General features: G+C 43.6%; 1 protein-coding gene across 1 annotated transcript in view; it reads right to left on the bottom strand.

Annotated features, from left to right (window-relative positions):
• Positions 1-5,451, bottom strand: part of KLHL14 (kelch like family member 14) — a 109,485-nt gene extending 104,034 nt beyond the window's left edge. The window contains exon 1 of the mRNA XM_052660565.1: positions 4,511-5,451. Within this exon, the coding sequence (XP_052516525.1) occupies positions 4,511-5,451 (941 nt within the window). The remainder of the gene's footprint in view (positions 1-4,510) is intronic.
• Positions 5,452-16,826: the final 11,375 nt, after the last annotated feature.

Here is a 16,826-nt window from a genome sequence, read left to right as displayed (position 1 = left end):
GAACACAGGCTCAAGAGCCACCGTACTTGGCTCAGACTTTGGCTCTAACCACTTACTAGCTGTGCTGCCATGGGCAAAATGCTTAACTGCCCTGTGCACCAGTTTTTCCATTTATAAAATGAGGCAAATGATGGTATCCATCCCTTAGGGCTATTATGAGCATTAAATAAGTTTGTGTTTGTAAAATGCTTAGAACATCATCTGGTATGAAGTAACTACTGTAACATATTTTTCACTGAATTTTTAAGGTAGAAAGTTGTGATAACTTAGAAATTAGCTAAGGTAATGAGCAAGCCCAATGTGTTCAAAATGGGGAAAAAGACAAAGGTGAGTTGAAATTTGAACATGTCCATTGTGGTCAGTAAGTACTCTGAGCCAGTGCAATGCACTATCTACTCTAACTGCCTTTTGATTGTAGGATATAACTATTTGTCTCCCACACCTGTGACATAATTCTGTAATCAATGGTCCTGTTTGAGATAATAAACAAATTGTATTCTGAATGGCTGAGTGACTTCTGATATGAAACTCTAACTACCTAGCAAGTTCTTATCTGAGGGTACCAAATTGACATAAAGGGAAGCAATGATTTAAAGGATTCATGGATACAAGATTAGTTTGCTTTGTTGAGGTTTTATTCAGGTCTTAGGAAGGGAACCGATGGAAAATATTATCCTACATTTAAACAAACACTTTCTAAGCACCAAAACCAGGAGTCAAAACTATGCCTTAAGGAATTCTAATGGCTTTTTAATCATTGCAAGTCATTTTAGCAAATAGATAATTAGTACTCCTGATGTTTAAATAGATTTTTATATCAATTTATGTGAAATCTTTAAAAAGACTGAAGAAAGTGAATTCTTTATAAAGTAACCTTTTATCTTCTATAAAATATAATCTCTTGAAAACTATACTTCAATACAGGACTGTATATGGGACTGCAATAGCTTATAATTAAATATTCAAAAATATAATTATTTTTACAAATGCTTTTCTGTTACAGGTGTTTTCCTGGAGGAGGTTCAATGAATTTTTGCTATGTGCAATAGGAATCAAGATTAAAGAACATATTGGGAAAACGTAATACTGAGGCTTTCTTATTTTATAATCTTCATTCCTTCAACTTTCAGTAAATGTTTATTTAACTGTTACACTGTGGAAGGTGCAATGAAAATGTAAGAGATCCAGTCCACTTTGATTTACTTGGGCCAATTACTAAATTATGCATAACAACTTTAAAAATACAAATAAAAAACTTTTGGGGGTTTCTTGCACTGAACTTGCACTCTAAGTTTTTGATATTTACTTTTTAATGCACTAAATGTTGCAAGTCATGCCACTTTATTAAATCTTTGTGCTTTAGAAGCCTTTAATAATAGCTATTCTAGAAACTTTTCCAAAAACTTCTGTGTTCCATTTCTTGCGATAAAGTGAAATAAAAATAACTAAGGAATAAGATTTCAAAATATTTTAATTTTTGTCCAATCATGTCCTGTGATCTTAAATTAGTTATGTGTATATTTGAATAAAAGATAATAAGTCTCTTATTTTGTAATATCCTCAGTGCTCAGTTCGCTAAAATAAAATAGAATCTGAGTATAAATGGCATAATAAGAAAAACTAACAACTAAGACAAAATTAAATTAATTTGCATATTTATAAAGTCTCTATGCTTGGCTTGCTTTATTTTTTAGACTTAAAAAATTCCAAATTACTCAATAATTAAAAAAATTTAAAAAAATATATAATTATTATATTAATATTCCTACATTCAATAGAAAACATGTACTCTTAAACAAGTAAATTCCTTTGAAGTTATTCTATCTGCTTGAATTTTGAACTTATTCCAATAGATTGGCCAGTTTTAATTTTTCAACTCCTTCTCTGAATTCGAGGAGCTCTTTCACACTTAAGACTTCAGAAACTAAAGGTGGATAAAAAGTAATAAATACAATGCCCTTCCATCCAATTGCCTTCAATAAAACTGATGCAATTTCAAAAATAATTATTTAACACATTTATCCCTCTGTTAAACTACATGTAAAGCTGAGAGAACATTTTTATATTATGCTGACACTATAATAAATGGGCTGATATCATACTATTGGTTGCAACTTGCAGCATTTTTGTCTACATTAAAGCTAAGGTCTTGGTGATTATTCTTGCATTCTTTCTGTGAATTAAAATTAGAATAATGTAATTAGTCCCCCAAATTAAAATGCTACAGTTACTGATAATGGAACAAAGTCTAAAATCATATTACTTTGAGATCAACAATAGGTTCACATGAACTGTTTTCCAGATCTGCTTTTTAAGGAAAATATAGTCTCCTTCCTGTTGCGGAAGTATCAGATTCTTGCAGCATCCATGACACTTGTAAGCATTCAGTGGTCAGACGGCACTACATATCCTTCAAATGATATGGCCCAGTGAAGCTGGACTGTGTGGTCACGGAGCCAGGCAGCCTGGTATCTCAGCCATCCACCACGACAGCCAGAAGGCCCCAGCTGGCATGCTGAATCCAGACTAAGGTGAGAAATGGATTTTTCATTTTGAAAGTCAATTCTTCTAACACTGAAACCTAGGACGTATTTATCAGGTAAAAGTGCATTGAGGACTTTAGGCTTATTTATTGGATCAAATGTATAATTCTCATTTCCCCCAGTTACGCTTAGGACAAGTTAAATCTTAATTTTATTTTCCTTCTGGGTTTCTGAATTTATACTAGATAGTACAATTTTAAAACATATGAATACATGTGTGTTCAGGACTATAACTGAATATGTAAGATATATGCTAAATTAAGTATACCTGTAAGTTGTTTAAAAGTCATAAAAGTTAAAATAACAGAATATTGATCACCAATGTTCCTTGGTGTGGTGACATTTGCCCATCACATTAAATTTACCAACTTGATCTTTAGACAAACGGGAACTCTTACAAAATAAAAATACATTTCAAGTCCTAGTTGTCATTTGGACTTCTGTATTCACTATTCAAGCAAAAGAGTTTGGATTCTTGCTTGTGTTATTGTCTTTCTTGTGTTATTTTCTGACACTACAGGTTATTAATTTATTTCTTACCAACATTAGAAAAATCAACTTACAAGATTTCTAAGTTCAAGATTTCCCATGCCTCCCGTGGGCCTCACATGATCACCAGTGCTCCCTAAACAACAGTAGAGAATATCTTTCAGTTTCCTAAACTTCAGTTACCCAGGTCTGGTAGACACATCATGATGGAAAAAATAAACCTTTAATTCCATAAGGGTGCAGAAAGTGGACCCCATTTTCCAGACATCCTTCGGAGTGGGAAAAGGCCATGATGGATTCTTAAACCATGTACTTTCTAACACAGCACTTAGTGGATAAGACTGGGGTACTTGGCATCTGGACTTATGATGTTTTATCCTAACATCTCAGTTCTATCCTAGAAACTGAGAAGACACTGCTTCTTTTCTAAAAAGAGAAAGCAACCCTCTGTGAGGGCTCATTAAAAAGGGTTTTAAAATTGGAGCCAATAAAACAGGATTGTCAATTCTTACAGTCTTTTTTTTTTTTTTTTTTTTAATCTCAGCAGCATTTTAAAAAGGCATTGTTTTTCTCTCTCCCCTTGGACAGGAAATCCCACTTTCAATACACACATGGGACACATTCCAAATAGCAACAACAGCAACAATTCTCCAACTCCTTTGTGACTTCAGAGCAGGCGCACAGACCCAACTGCAGCTAGATTAACTACTCCTCAGTTTTCAACTGTGCTCCCCTTTGACATGGGAGCTACTAGGCAGGATTCACTCTCCCTCCCTGAAATCTCTTGCTTGGCTCTCCTTTTAAAGTGAAAAGGATAAGGTCTTTTTTTTTTTTTTTCACAAGACAGAAAAGTTTGTCTGGGTGATGCCAGTATTTCCAACAGCAACCCTAAAAGACAAGGCCTTTTAGGGCTCTAACCTCCAACGGGAGCAAACCCCAAACAAACAAAAAAATAACTTGAGTTGTAGGAATGAATGAAAAGCTTGTCTTCTGGAGTTATCCCCTGGCACTTCTGCTCGCTGGAAGCAGGGAAGGGGTGGAGTGGGCGGGGGTACTGCTCATCACAGGATCCTTTTCCTTAAGCCAAGCCTATTTTGAGAGGTAGAGGGAGGACTGGGTAGGAAGATTTCCCAAGCTGTGGTTCCAATGGCCCGGACCTTTGGTCCCACCTAGCCTGTCAATTTCAGCCCAGGAGCCCATTTTCCTCTCTGCGGATACTGAGAATGTGGACTTTCTGGCAGTCGGGGATGCACTGAGGCCAGTTTCCCGTTGACCTTTCAGGGACTCTGAAATCAACTCCCCCCCCCCCCCCGCCCCCCCAGTCTGAATTGTTTGTTTTCGGTTGTTTGCAGCCTGCAGGAACCTCCTGTTCAGCACACCCCTCTCCCCCTCCTCTGCCCTCTCCCCTCCCTCCGGCCTCTCGGGCTCACCCCCCCCCCCCCCCGCCCCGCGCCCCCACCACCTTTGTTGTCTCATACCTGCTGGCCAGGCTCTGCCTGCAGTGCTGCCTGAAGGGCATCAGGTGGTAGTTCATGGCGTCCAGCAGCAGCTTCTGGCAGACCGGGTCGGTGCGCATGAAATCCACCGACTGGACCCGCTCCACCAGCTCGGGGGCCGGGATGAGCGCGAAGCGGAGGCGCTTCATGAGGTCGGGCGCGTACTGCATGCGGGTCTCGCGGTCGTGCTCCAGCCAGAGCACGGACATCTGGAAGAGCGCCAGCTCCGACTCCACGGGGGGCGGCAGCGAATCCAGCAGGGCGCGCATCTCCTCGAAGTTGAGCAGCAGCACATCCTCCACCAGGTACTTGTTGGCCAGCTTCTTGGTCTCCTCCAGGCCGTGCAGCGCGGCGATCTTGCACACCTGCTTGTAGTTCTGCACCGAGATCTGGTCGTTGAGGAACTGCACACAGAGCTTGGTGACCTGGGGGATGTGCAAAATCTTGCTGACCGACAGCACCTCTTCCACCGTGTCCAGGGAGAGGGTCACGTTGGCCGTGTAGAGGTACTCCAGCACCAGGCGCAGCCCGATGGACGAGCAGCCCTGGAGCACCAGGTTGTTGATGGCCCGGGGACTGGTCAGCAGCTTGTCGTCGGGGGAGGAGGATGGAGTGCCGGGCTCCTCCTGCGCTGGCGGCGGCGGCGGCTGCTGCTGCGGCGGCTGCTGCGGTGGGTCCTTGGGGGCCCCCAGGCCGTCCTGGCCGCCGACCCCTCCCCCGAGAGGGGGGTGACTGGAGAAGAGCGATCGGAAGTACTGCGAGCAGGAGGCCAGCACGGCCTTGTGGCAGTGGAACTGCTGGCCCTGGGCCGTCAGGGTCACGTCGCAAAACAGCTGCTTCCTCCACAGCAGGTTGAGGCCGTGCAGCAGGTTGTCGCTGTGGCTGGGGTCGAAGGTGGAGGTCCGGTCCCCGGATCTGGACATGGCGAGCTGCCTCGGCGCACCTGGCTTTAAACCCGCCTCCGACCTGGCAGACAGGGGTGGGGGATGGGAGGGAGGTGAGCAGGGTGGTGGAGGGGGGGGTGGGGTGTGGTCGGGGTGGGGCAGGGTATGGAGGGGAGGGGAGGGCGAAGAACCACCGTCAGTGCTCAGCTCAGGTCTCCGGACGGACCCGACCCTAGGAGGCAGGTCTGAAGGTGCTGGATCCGTGAGCACCACCCCCGCCCCCCGGGGCCCTTTCTGGGGGTCCGGGCGCCCGCTCCGCTCCCCGCTACTCCTCTCTCCGCGACCCCCACACTTGGTCCCTCACTTTTCCTAAAACCACCCGGGCTCGGCTCTCGGTGGTGACAGCGATGGCTGCAGCGACGGCAAAGTGGCGGCTGAGGCCGAGACACCTCGTGGGCTCGTGTCCATGCCGGGCCGGGGCGGGAAGAGGCCGGGGCGTGGGGAGCCCGGGGGGCCCCCCAAGAGCGCAGAGGCGACCGTCGATGGAGCTTCCAGGTCACCTCGGCGCCCGCAGCTTTGCGTTTCGCAGTTGGTCCAGTTTTGGGGGTGGGTGGGTGGGCAAGGGGGCCCGACAAGCGTGCGGGAACGGGGGCGATCCTTAGCCCTCCAAACGCTGGGAACCCCTTCGATTATCCGCGCTGCCCCGAGAAACTCCCGGGCTAATAGTCTGCGGGAGCAGATAAAGCCCTTTCTTCTCCCGGGAAAGTGCAGCGGAGCGCGGTGAGGACCAGCTCAGTGGACTCGGCAGAGGCGGGAGCTGTCCTTATCAATTCTAGCTCATTTCCCTCACCCCGGCCCTGCCTGCTTCTCTGCTTTCGCAAACTGTTGGCTTTCCCCGTCACCACTCAGTTTTGCTAATTTTTCAGAGACGCCTTTAAACCTGGCAGGAGAATCCCTCCAGCCCCCAACCCCCGAGATCCCCCCCACCCTCCTCGCATTTTTAAGCGCGCAAGTTCGGGCGTGTGTCTCCCCTTCTCTGGCTGGGCGGCCCCGAGGAAGGCGAGGAGGGAGGAAGTGGGACCACGGGGATGGATTAAGAGCCACAGCCCGCAGGCCTGGTGGGATTCGCGTGGACGGTTCTCCCTCCAGGGCACGAGGCGCAGTGGCTTTAACTCCTGGAACTATGAGAAGTTCAAGTGTACCGGCAGGTGTTGGGGGAGGGGTGGGGGCTGTCCGATGGTGGGGGGGGGGGCGGGGTCTCTGCCTCTCACCGAGCATCGCCGCCCGAAGCCGCCGCTTCCTTTTGAGTCCCTGGGTGCAGCCCCCGGCGGCCCCCCACTCGAGCACCCCCACTCCCCGCCACCCCCAACCCGGCCCTGGAACTACTTCTGTAAAAAGTCTGAGCCGCCCGCATCTCGGCGGAGGAGGGCAGGAGGTGGGGGAGGCGAGGCGAAGTCGATACGCCGGGTCCTTAACCTCTAATTGCACCTTCTAGGGCTGAGCAGAAAGGGCCCCTCTCTGCCCACATCCCGCCTGCGCGCCCGGGAGACCCGCCGCCGCCGCCGCCGCCGCCGCCCGGCTCCGAGGGATCCCGCCGGACCGGCCCCTTCCACTGCGGCTCACTCTGCCCTGCCTGGCGCCAGTCCTGGATCGCCGGCTTCCTCTTTCCACCGGACTGGGCTTCTCTCCACTCACTTTATCATCCCGTTCCAGGTGGACCCTAACCTCCCGCGAGCTCCCTCCCCCAGAAGCACCCGCCCCCCACCAACGATGCGGCCCCCTCCCCCCCCCCCCCCAAAGCGCAGGCTCTCCGAAACACCTCCAGAGTCTCTCCCTTGAAGTGGACCCGGTCATACCTCCCTCTCGCTCTCCCCGCTTCGTTGTCTCCCCCCCAACCCCCACCGCCACATCTTTTCCTGTTCCCCTTCCTTCTTGCTCTCCTCGTTTGCCTTTCCCCCTCATCTGCTTATTTCTTGCAATTGGAGTTTTTTTCTTTATGAGCGTTTGCCACACAGCCATCCCCCCACCCCTCTGAAAGACTCCCTCCCCGGCCCTCCCCCTCTCCAACAACCCAAAAGACAGAACAAAATACACACAAGGCAGACACAAGGCCAGAAACTTACCTGCTTTCAACCAGCTGCAAAGTCAAGGCTCACTTAAGCTCCCCCCCAAAAATCAATTGTCCTTCCTTTTTAAAGGTTTGCTCTCTCCTTGGGAGGGGGGTGGGAAACACCTTCTGGTTCCCAACTCCAGGCAGTCACTCTTTACAATTTATTTTGTCGTACATCATTTGATCACCATGAATTAGCAACAGCAAGAAAATGTAGGAGAGGGAGAAAAGAGAGAAAGAGAGGGAGAGAGAGAGGGAGAGAGAGGGAGAGTGAGAGAGGGAGCAGAGCTTTCTGCAAGAGAAGAAGAAGAAAAAATGTACGTGTGACAAATTATGCTACCAAGAAACAACACATCATTATCCTTGGGCCTGGGGCTCAGTGAGTCGTAACGAGAGTAATAGGAAATCCACGGTTGGGGAGAGAAACGGTCGTGCTTGGCCAGTAGAGAGAGACCATACAGGGGGATGGATGCTGGAGAGACTCGCAAAATTATGGCTCAAGGCTATTGTAAAAATTGTCGAGCGTAAATGACTGCGATTTCAAACATCTTTGGAAGAAAGAAGGGGAAAAAGCGAGCCCCCCTCCCTCCGGCTCCCTCTCTCTCCCTCTCTCTTCTCTCTCTCTATAAAGAACCGTCAAGTTTTAGTGCGCATTGCTAATTAGTCAATTTCTCTCTGCCTTCACAGGCTGGCGACTTCGCTGCTGAGCTGAAACTGCTAATTTCTGTGACCAGCTTTTTTCTTAGCTGTGATCTGGATGAATGAGTAGCTGTCTCACAGAGATGACAAAAATAAACTCTAATCCCCCCCAAAATTTCCACTACATCTTTCTCATGCATAGATTTATGATCTTCAAGCGCTCTGTGCAATATGCAAACTTTTTGTGTCTGTAGATGTGCTGTTGTTTCCAGATTTCTCTACATTCCTGCTTTTCCCTTTCACTCTGCACCGCCCCCCCTCACCCCCCTACACTGGGAAATGCAGAAACCGTCTGATCTCAAAGTCTGCCAAGATGCCACTTCATAGTATCTTGGTGTTTGGGGTCTGGGTCTGACTTGGAAGTCAGGAGTCCTTGCCTAAGAACTGAGTGGCTGAGTGTACATCGGGGGTGGGGGGAAGTAGACAGAATAGAGGACAGCTCTTCGCTTTACATTTGCTTCCCTGCATTATTGAAGCTTTATGATCTTGTTGGAAAACATAGTTTCTCCATCATTTTGTCGGGTTATACAACCATCTCGGAACTTCTCTGTCAGCTCTTCAGCAGGAAGGGTTCAAAAGTCACTTAATTTTTTTTAATTGGAAAATTATCCTATTGTCAGATTTGCCTTTCAATTAGGAGTCTTTGATTTGCAGGAGCTAGAATCAAGTGCTAGGAGAGCCAGCTGCAATTTCACAAATGTAACCTTTAAACTTTGGAGCTCGTCTGATATATAAGGTCGATCACAGAGAGCTCACATTTTTGACCCTGCTTAGCATGCAAAGTGAACCCCAGCATGACTCTGGAATTTTAGCTGTACCAGAGATTCATGTGCGTTTTGGTAGAGGACGTGTTCTCTTAGACTTATCTCATGATGTATTGCGCCCTTACATTTATAGCCCTGCATTTTGGTTGTCAATGGGGGCTGGAGGTGTCCAAGAAAGAAAGGGGAAAAAAAAGAAGCAGGAAAAGGAAGGTAGGTATGCCCTTGAAGAAAATGAACATGGAAGAAAGCTGGATCTCAGTTAAATTGAGTTTTGCTGGCTATTAAATATATGAACATGATTCATTCTAACTGATATGTGCTCTGATTAGTAAACATATTAAAATACACATCAGGGTACCACCCAAATCCTGCCTTTTAACCTTCCCCTTTGATTGGTAAAAGATGAAAGACACCTGCTTAAGGGAGGGGAAAACCTGAAATTTCTTTGGTTCAGAAATCAGGAGTTTCCCACTTACAATGATCAACATTAATATGCACATGGGATATTTACTCTTAAATAGACTAGGCAGGATCCAACCCAAGCGCTTATCCCTCACAAGGGTCTTTCTTTATCAATAGCCTAGGTTATTTGAGAGCAAGACTACTTTTTTCAATCTTGCTGAGATGCTGTGTTCTCATAGTCATGTTTACAATAAAAAAGCCCAAATACATGATAAGATAATAGAAAAGGATTTTTTTTTTATTAGAGCAGGGAAAGGAAAAAACAGATTATCCAAATCTTCTGGCCTTACTATTTTTTTTTTAATTTCTCTTATATAGTAGATCTTGAATAGGAAGACTGTGTAACTGTAATATAGTGCCTTTTCGGGGTTCTGTTTCATTAGCAGTTAAAGTTATCAAGTGTGTGAAGTGTCACCCAACTCTCAGACACTAAAAGTACAATTTTTAATGGTATGCTTTTGATGTTGATCTTTTATGAGCTTCCAATGACATATTTGGGACTAAACCCAAAGGCAAATTAAGAGTATTGATCACTTAAATTATTGCCATCTTTCCATTTTATCATAAGGGAATTAGAAATTAAGGTATGTTTTCTAGACCTTGCAGTATCTTAATTTTGAATTTCTGTATATATGTATATATATTTACTGGTGGGATATATTGATCACTAATTATGATTACTAGGACTTCTGCCATTTCCAAACAATAGAATAGTAACATTTCAAAAATTTTAACTACCTATAATTTCAATGCTTATTTAACAACTTGGGTAGAAGGGAAAGGGGGTGGTTAGGGATTGCAGTTCTTAAACTGCTGTTGAAATGGTTAGGCTGCTTTCTTCTGGATTTTGAAGTTACACTATTTGAGAATGTTTTAAATTCAGAGAAAAATTACAATTATGGCTCTTTTGTAAGCAATTAAAAAAAAGAATATTGATAATAATAAAATCCGTTCACAATCTGTATGTAAACTAGTGTTTCTATCGTGTACATTCACACATCCAATATCTTGCCCTGGCTTTGGCTGAAATTATTGCAGAACTCACAAATGATATGACACTATTTACAATAAATCCTGTTATGAGAGATTCAATTTGCAGCAATCAGATGCTAGCTACTAAGCGATTGTAAGTATTTGAATTTTATCCTACTTCACTGTTCAACGTACAGAAATTGCATCTGTGTGTTTGATCTGTCCTGCTGAGCACTACCAGCAGCTTGCATCTCTGCCACTATTGTTTTTAAAATGGCAGGAAGGACGTGACTAGTCAAGAGCACTCAGCGGGATGGATTCCACATGGCTTAAGAGGAGCCAGAATTGTCTTACAAAAAAAATTAAATATGATCATGTAGTCATCTAATTCAAGCAGTCTTCGGTACTTCAACAGAATTATCAAATTTATTCATCAGTGAATCTGCATTTAAACTATGTACTGTGGAAAGATGGTGAGACTGCTGGCACTGAGCAGTCTAATGAGAGCTACCACCAGCTCTGAGCAGGCTGGTCAGCCTTTACGGTAGCAGGGACCCAGGTGACTCTGCGGTTCTTGTTGCTCAGGGCCATTTCACCTCACTGGGTGAACTCAAGTTTCTCTTTAAAGCAGATCAAGAAGTGTTTTGCTGCCTAACAGGAGGGGACATCCACATTGAAACTTTCTCTCCTTCTTGCTGCCTAACAGGAAGGGACATCCACATTGAAACTTTCTCTCCTTCTTGCTGCCTAACAGGAAGGGACATCCACATTGAAACTTTCTCTCCTTCTTGACTTTTTTGCTTAAGATGTATGAGTCGTCTTCCAATTATTTAAACACCAAAATCTGGCCTCTCTGGTGTATGTTTCAGTTAATAAATACTACTTCCTGTGACCTGACCTTTCAGACTGCCACCATGGGAAGACAAGTAGAGATACTATTCCATTTTATAATAAAACTGAGGAGGGAAGGACCTCTTGATTCCCCAAAGTCAAGGAGTGGCAAAACCCAGACAAAACTCGTAGGTTTCTATTATTTTGTTTTAAATCTCCAATAGATGTGGCCAGAGATGTCACAAAACCATCAGCATCAAGAAGCTTACTGAAAAATAAAAACTGAAATAACAATAAAAGACAAAATATAGTGCTATGGACGAGCACGTAATCAAAGCCAATGGTTTACTATGGCCCCATGGTCAAACCCAGCTCCTTGGCCAGCATCCTGAGATCCAGAATCTAGTTCAAGCACTGCTGGGAAGTCTGCTATTAGCTGTTTCCTGAACGTGACCTGCTTTCAACCACAGTGCCCATACTTAGGTTGTGTCCTTAAAAGAGACCTTGCATGCTAAGTTGCTTCAGTCATGTCCGACTCTTTGCAACCCTATGGACTGAAGCCCACCAGGCTCCTCTGTCCTTGGGATTCTGCAGGCAAGAATACTGGAGTGGGTGGCCATTTCCTTCTCCAGAGGATCTTCCTGACCCAGGGACTGAGCCCATGTCCACCTGGGAAGCCCTTGGTTCTCTACATACAGAAATTCTGCCTAGTTCTCAAAATTAAACTCAGATTTCTGTCTGAGGCAGAACTTTTCTTGGCAACCTCAAGCAGCATAATAATAGCTAATACTTACTGAGCTTATTAGGGGCTTCCCTTGTGGCTCAGTGGTAAAGAATCTGCCTGCCAATGCAGGAGATGCAGGTTTGATCCATGAGTCAAGAAGATCCCCTGGAGAAGGAAATGGCAACCCACTCCTGTATTCTTGCCTGGGAAATCCCATGGACAGAGGAGCCTGGCAGGCTAGAATCCAAAGGGGTGCAAAGAGTTGGACGCGACTTAGTGGCCAAGCACAAATACACACATTGAGCTGATTACTCATATAGTGGACCCTGGTCTAGTCTGAATCCTTTAGGTGTTTATTTTCTTAATCTCTTGCTAATAGTGGGACAGTATGGTAGATTATGAGATTGGCCCCAATCTCCATCCTTCCCTGTATAAACACCCCATAATAACGTGGCTTGGCTGATCTTCCCATCAAGAGTGGAGTCTATTTCCCCACCGTTTTAATACGAGCTGGACCTGTGACTTGCTTCAACCAATAGAATCTGCCAGGAATGACTTTGTGCCAGCTCCAAATCTGAGCCTCGAGAGGCCTTGTATGTGTGTATATATATATATATATATATATATATATGGAGAAGAATTGCTTTTCAGTGCTGTGTTAGTTTCTGCTGTACAGCAAAGTGAATCAGCCATATGTGTAGATGTATTGCATCCTTCTTGAGTCTCCCTCTCACCACCCCCCATACCACCCTTCTAGGTCATCACGGAGCACCTAGCTGAGTTCCCCATGATACGGCCACTAGCCATCTTATTCATGGTAGTAGGTATGTGTCAAGGCTACTTTCCCAGTTCGTCCCACCTTTCCATTTCCTCCAATATCAACAAGTCCTTTCTCTGCATCTGCGTCTCTATTCTTGCCCAGCAAATAGGTTCATCTGCACCATTTAGAGACCTTGTATATATTTCAACTCTCCCTCTCTGAACCCTGACAGCTGCCTTGTGCAAAAGCCCAGGTTAGCCCATGGCTGATGAGATACCACGTGGATGGAGCCATTCCCAGCTGACCTGATGACCCAGCTCAGCTGTGTGGCTGAACTCAGCCAAGACGGAAGAACTAACATAACCCAAATTACTGACCCACACAACGCTGAGCTAAATGAATAACTGCTGTTCAAGCCATTAGTTTTGGGGGTGATATACTTCATAGCAAAATTAGCTGATAAAGAAAGTTTCTATTACCATAATTTTACCAATGAAAAAATGAATTGCAGAGAAATCAAGTGAAGTTTTCAGGCTCACAGAACATTCCAAAGGTAGTGCTGCAATTCAGACCCCACAATCTGACTCCAGAGATGAACCAACCTGTGCGGTGTGTTAGTCACTTGGTCGTATCTGACTCTGTGCAACCCCTGGCCACACACGAAGTGCCTGCCTCTTGTGACCTGTATTTATTCATTCACTCATCAGTATGTTAAGTATTTATTATACACCAGACAATGTGGTAAACATTGAAGAGACAATGATGAATAAAACAGAATCCTTGCCCTCAAGGGGCTAATGATCTAATGGAGGAGACAGGCAGGTAAATTACTCACAGCAAGTGAATAATTACAGTTGTGATAATTGAATAATCACGTGTGATGAACTACTGGAGCAGAAAGGAGCAGGCTCCTAACTTCCTTCTAATACCTGTTATCTGTAATAGTCTTTTGACATTTATTATTTACTTCTTTGTGTTCTTAGTTGCTAATTTAAGAAAACATATTTTATGGTCTCAGCTAGATTATAAGTTTCTAGGGTAGAAATAGCCTAATGCCTGACAAAATCTCCCATGGTGCATGGCTCTGTATCTTGCCCATAGTAGATATTCAATAAATATATTGATGGGCTATGAAAGGTAAATTTTCAAATTTATCAGGGTAACAGAAGAAAGAACAAGGAGGTATTTCATAATCAAAGACCGTGTTGGCCATTTAACTGAAGTGGTGCCTCTCAATCTCTTGATTATACTGATCTGTTGTCTAAATATTAACAAAATCTTTATAATATTGTGAAATAAACAATTTTCTCAGCACATAGATAAGCAATTGATGTGACCTTAGTGAGTGCTTCTCTCAAATCCTTCACTTGTGGCAACCATCACTCAACAAATTGCTCTAAATACTTGAAGAGAGTTGTTACTTGCATGAAAATATCTGACTACTAAACATAGGTAGGGGCTGCCCTGGTATCTCAGCTAGTAAAGAAATCTACCTGCAATGCAGCAGACCCTGGTTCGACTTCCGGGTCAGGAAGATCCCCTGGAGAAGGGGTAGGCTACCCATTCCAGTATTCTTGGGCTTCCTTGGTTGTTCAGATGGTGAAGAATCTGCCTGCAGTGTGGGAGACCTGGGTTTGACCCCTGGGTTGGGAAGATCCCCTGGAGAAGGGAAAGGTTACCCATTCCAGTATTCTGGTCTGGAGAATCCCCATGGACAAAGGAGCCTGGGGGGCTACAGTCCACAGGGTTGAAAAGAGTCGGACATAACTGAGTGACCAAGCGCAGCACAGTACAGCAAGCATAGGCAGGAAAACACCATTGTCCTAAGCCTAGATTCTGGAAGCAAATCACCTGCTTTTGAACCCTAGCTCTGTCTCTTTCCATGTGTGCCACTTTGGGCAAATAACCTCTCTCTGCCCAGTTTTCTTACCTTGAAAATGGGGATAATCTATGTAGCACAAACCTTCTAGGGTTTTATCATGCATAACTTTTTGTAAATATTTGTGAAAATGCTCACTTAGACACACAGTGTCATGTGAATGTTTGTTAAATAAAAAATAAGCATATGTAGCTAAAGACTTTTTTCTTTTCTTTTATTCCTTTATTTTTGTTTTTCCTTTTTACGTTCTCTCTTCTGCATATTATGTCTAGTGTTCCACAAAATACTGGATGGTGGAAGGAGTAGAAAAAGATCAACTTTTCTAAGGCCATGATTGCAATGATTCATGATGCTATTCAAGAAGCTTTAATGAAAGAACTACTATTTTTGACTTTTCATTTTAGATATTTTATGGAACAGTTTGTTTACCTGTAGTTTTCAAAGTCATCATTCTTTTATCTTTGGGGACGTTTGTCATTTCATATACATGTTTTGAGTAATCGAGATTCTAAAAATCTAAGGCTATTCACTAGTTGTTCAGTCACTAAAGTGTGTCCATCTCTTTGCGACCCCATGGACTGCTGCATGCCAAGTTCTTTTGTCCTCCACTATTTAATGATTGGTGGCAGAATATATTCCTGATTCTGAAAAGTAGCTTTTTGGGGATAGGTTTTTATGCCAGTGACTGAGATGAGAGAGGATGTTATTGCACTTCAGGTTCTGTGTTTGATATTACCTGTGACTCTGGACAAATCACTTTTCTTCTCTAGGTCTTAGTTTTTTCATATTTGGAGAGAGATAGCATTTCCTGCATTTAATTACTGTGTAGGTTTGTAGTGAGGGGAAATAACTAGAGTGAATGGTCCCCAAAGAACAATAAGGAATGTTCCTAGTGACTTGTGGAATAAGATGAAGATTTAGATAATAGGAGAAGAAAAAATTCTTCACCCCTTCAAAATTACCCAAAGGCCTGGGACCAGAGGCATTTACTCAATCATCTTTGTGGAAGCAGTCAGATGAAAACAACAAGTCAAAAACTGAATATATTTTGAGTGTATCAACAGAAATCGTATTAGGTACATTCACAAATAAATTCTTTTGTATGCATCAAAAGTTTTCAAAGAGTTGGAGTTTATGAACAAGTATTGATTTTTCTGTAGAAATGTTGTATTCTGAATGTTCATTAAGGAAAAGCATGGAACATTTTCTTTATAAGCAAAACAATGCATCTTTATCATAAAGAGTTATCATGCAAATTTGCAAGTTATTCTAATCACCTTTTCCATCCTCATTTTTCTTTTACTTGTGGAAATATTTTATTTTCTTTCTCTTATTAATTCTTAAAAACACAGGCATGTATTGCTGTGTTGGAATATTTACCAGCCCACTGAAATTTTTTGTAGTTAATAGAGAAAAATGACCTAAGTTTCTTAATCAAATACCTTTATGCCTAATCATTAATTATTAGTGTATCATTTCAAGGACATACTATCTTGACTGAGTCCAGGTTTTCCTTAGAGATGAGCTGTTTATATATTGAAATATTTATTCTGCTCTCAACTTCCTCGATATCAGTGTAAATTTCCCCAGTTTTCCATTTTCAGTATAGTATTTCTCTATTGCTTTGTCTAACCCTTTTCTCTATACACTCCTGATTCCTCCATCCCACCCTAGTATACCCAACCCTATTTCTAATTATATTATGTTTGTTTTATTATAAAACATTTCATAGTATTTCAGTAAAACTGTTCAAATTCTATGAATTAATATTGTTTTGTTGTTGAAGAACTGTCTGACAGTTTGGATAAACTTAGGGAGTCTGTTGGCTTAGGTGACAAATAATTAAAGAATTCTGCTGGGTATTTCATTTTATTTGTTAAAGAAGCTGACTAACTAAAGGATATGTTTTCTCAAAATCGGATAAAAAAGACATGCAGCCATTGCTAATACAGCCCAATAAATCTGCATTGGGATTCACTGGTGGCTCAGTGGTAAAGAATTTGCCTGCAATGTAGGAGATGTGATTTGGATCCCTGGGTGGAGAAGATCCCACAGAGAAGGAAATGGCAACCTACTCCAGTATTCTTGCTGGGGAAATCTCATGGACAGAGGAACCTGGCGGGTTACAGTCCATGGGGTTGCAAAAGAGTTGGACATGACTTGATGAGTAAGCAACAGCAACAAATCTGAATTACAATCTTTTCATTTTGCCT

Source organism: Budorcas taxicolor, chromosome 22 (genome assembly GCF_023091745.1).
Source record: "Budorcas taxicolor isolate Tak-1 chromosome 22, Takin1.1, whole genome shotgun sequence".
NCBI lineage: Eukaryota > Metazoa > Chordata > Mammalia > Artiodactyla > Bovidae > Budorcas > Budorcas taxicolor.
Note: the sequence above shows the minus strand (reverse complement) of the source record. Positions and strands in the feature narration are given on the sequence as shown.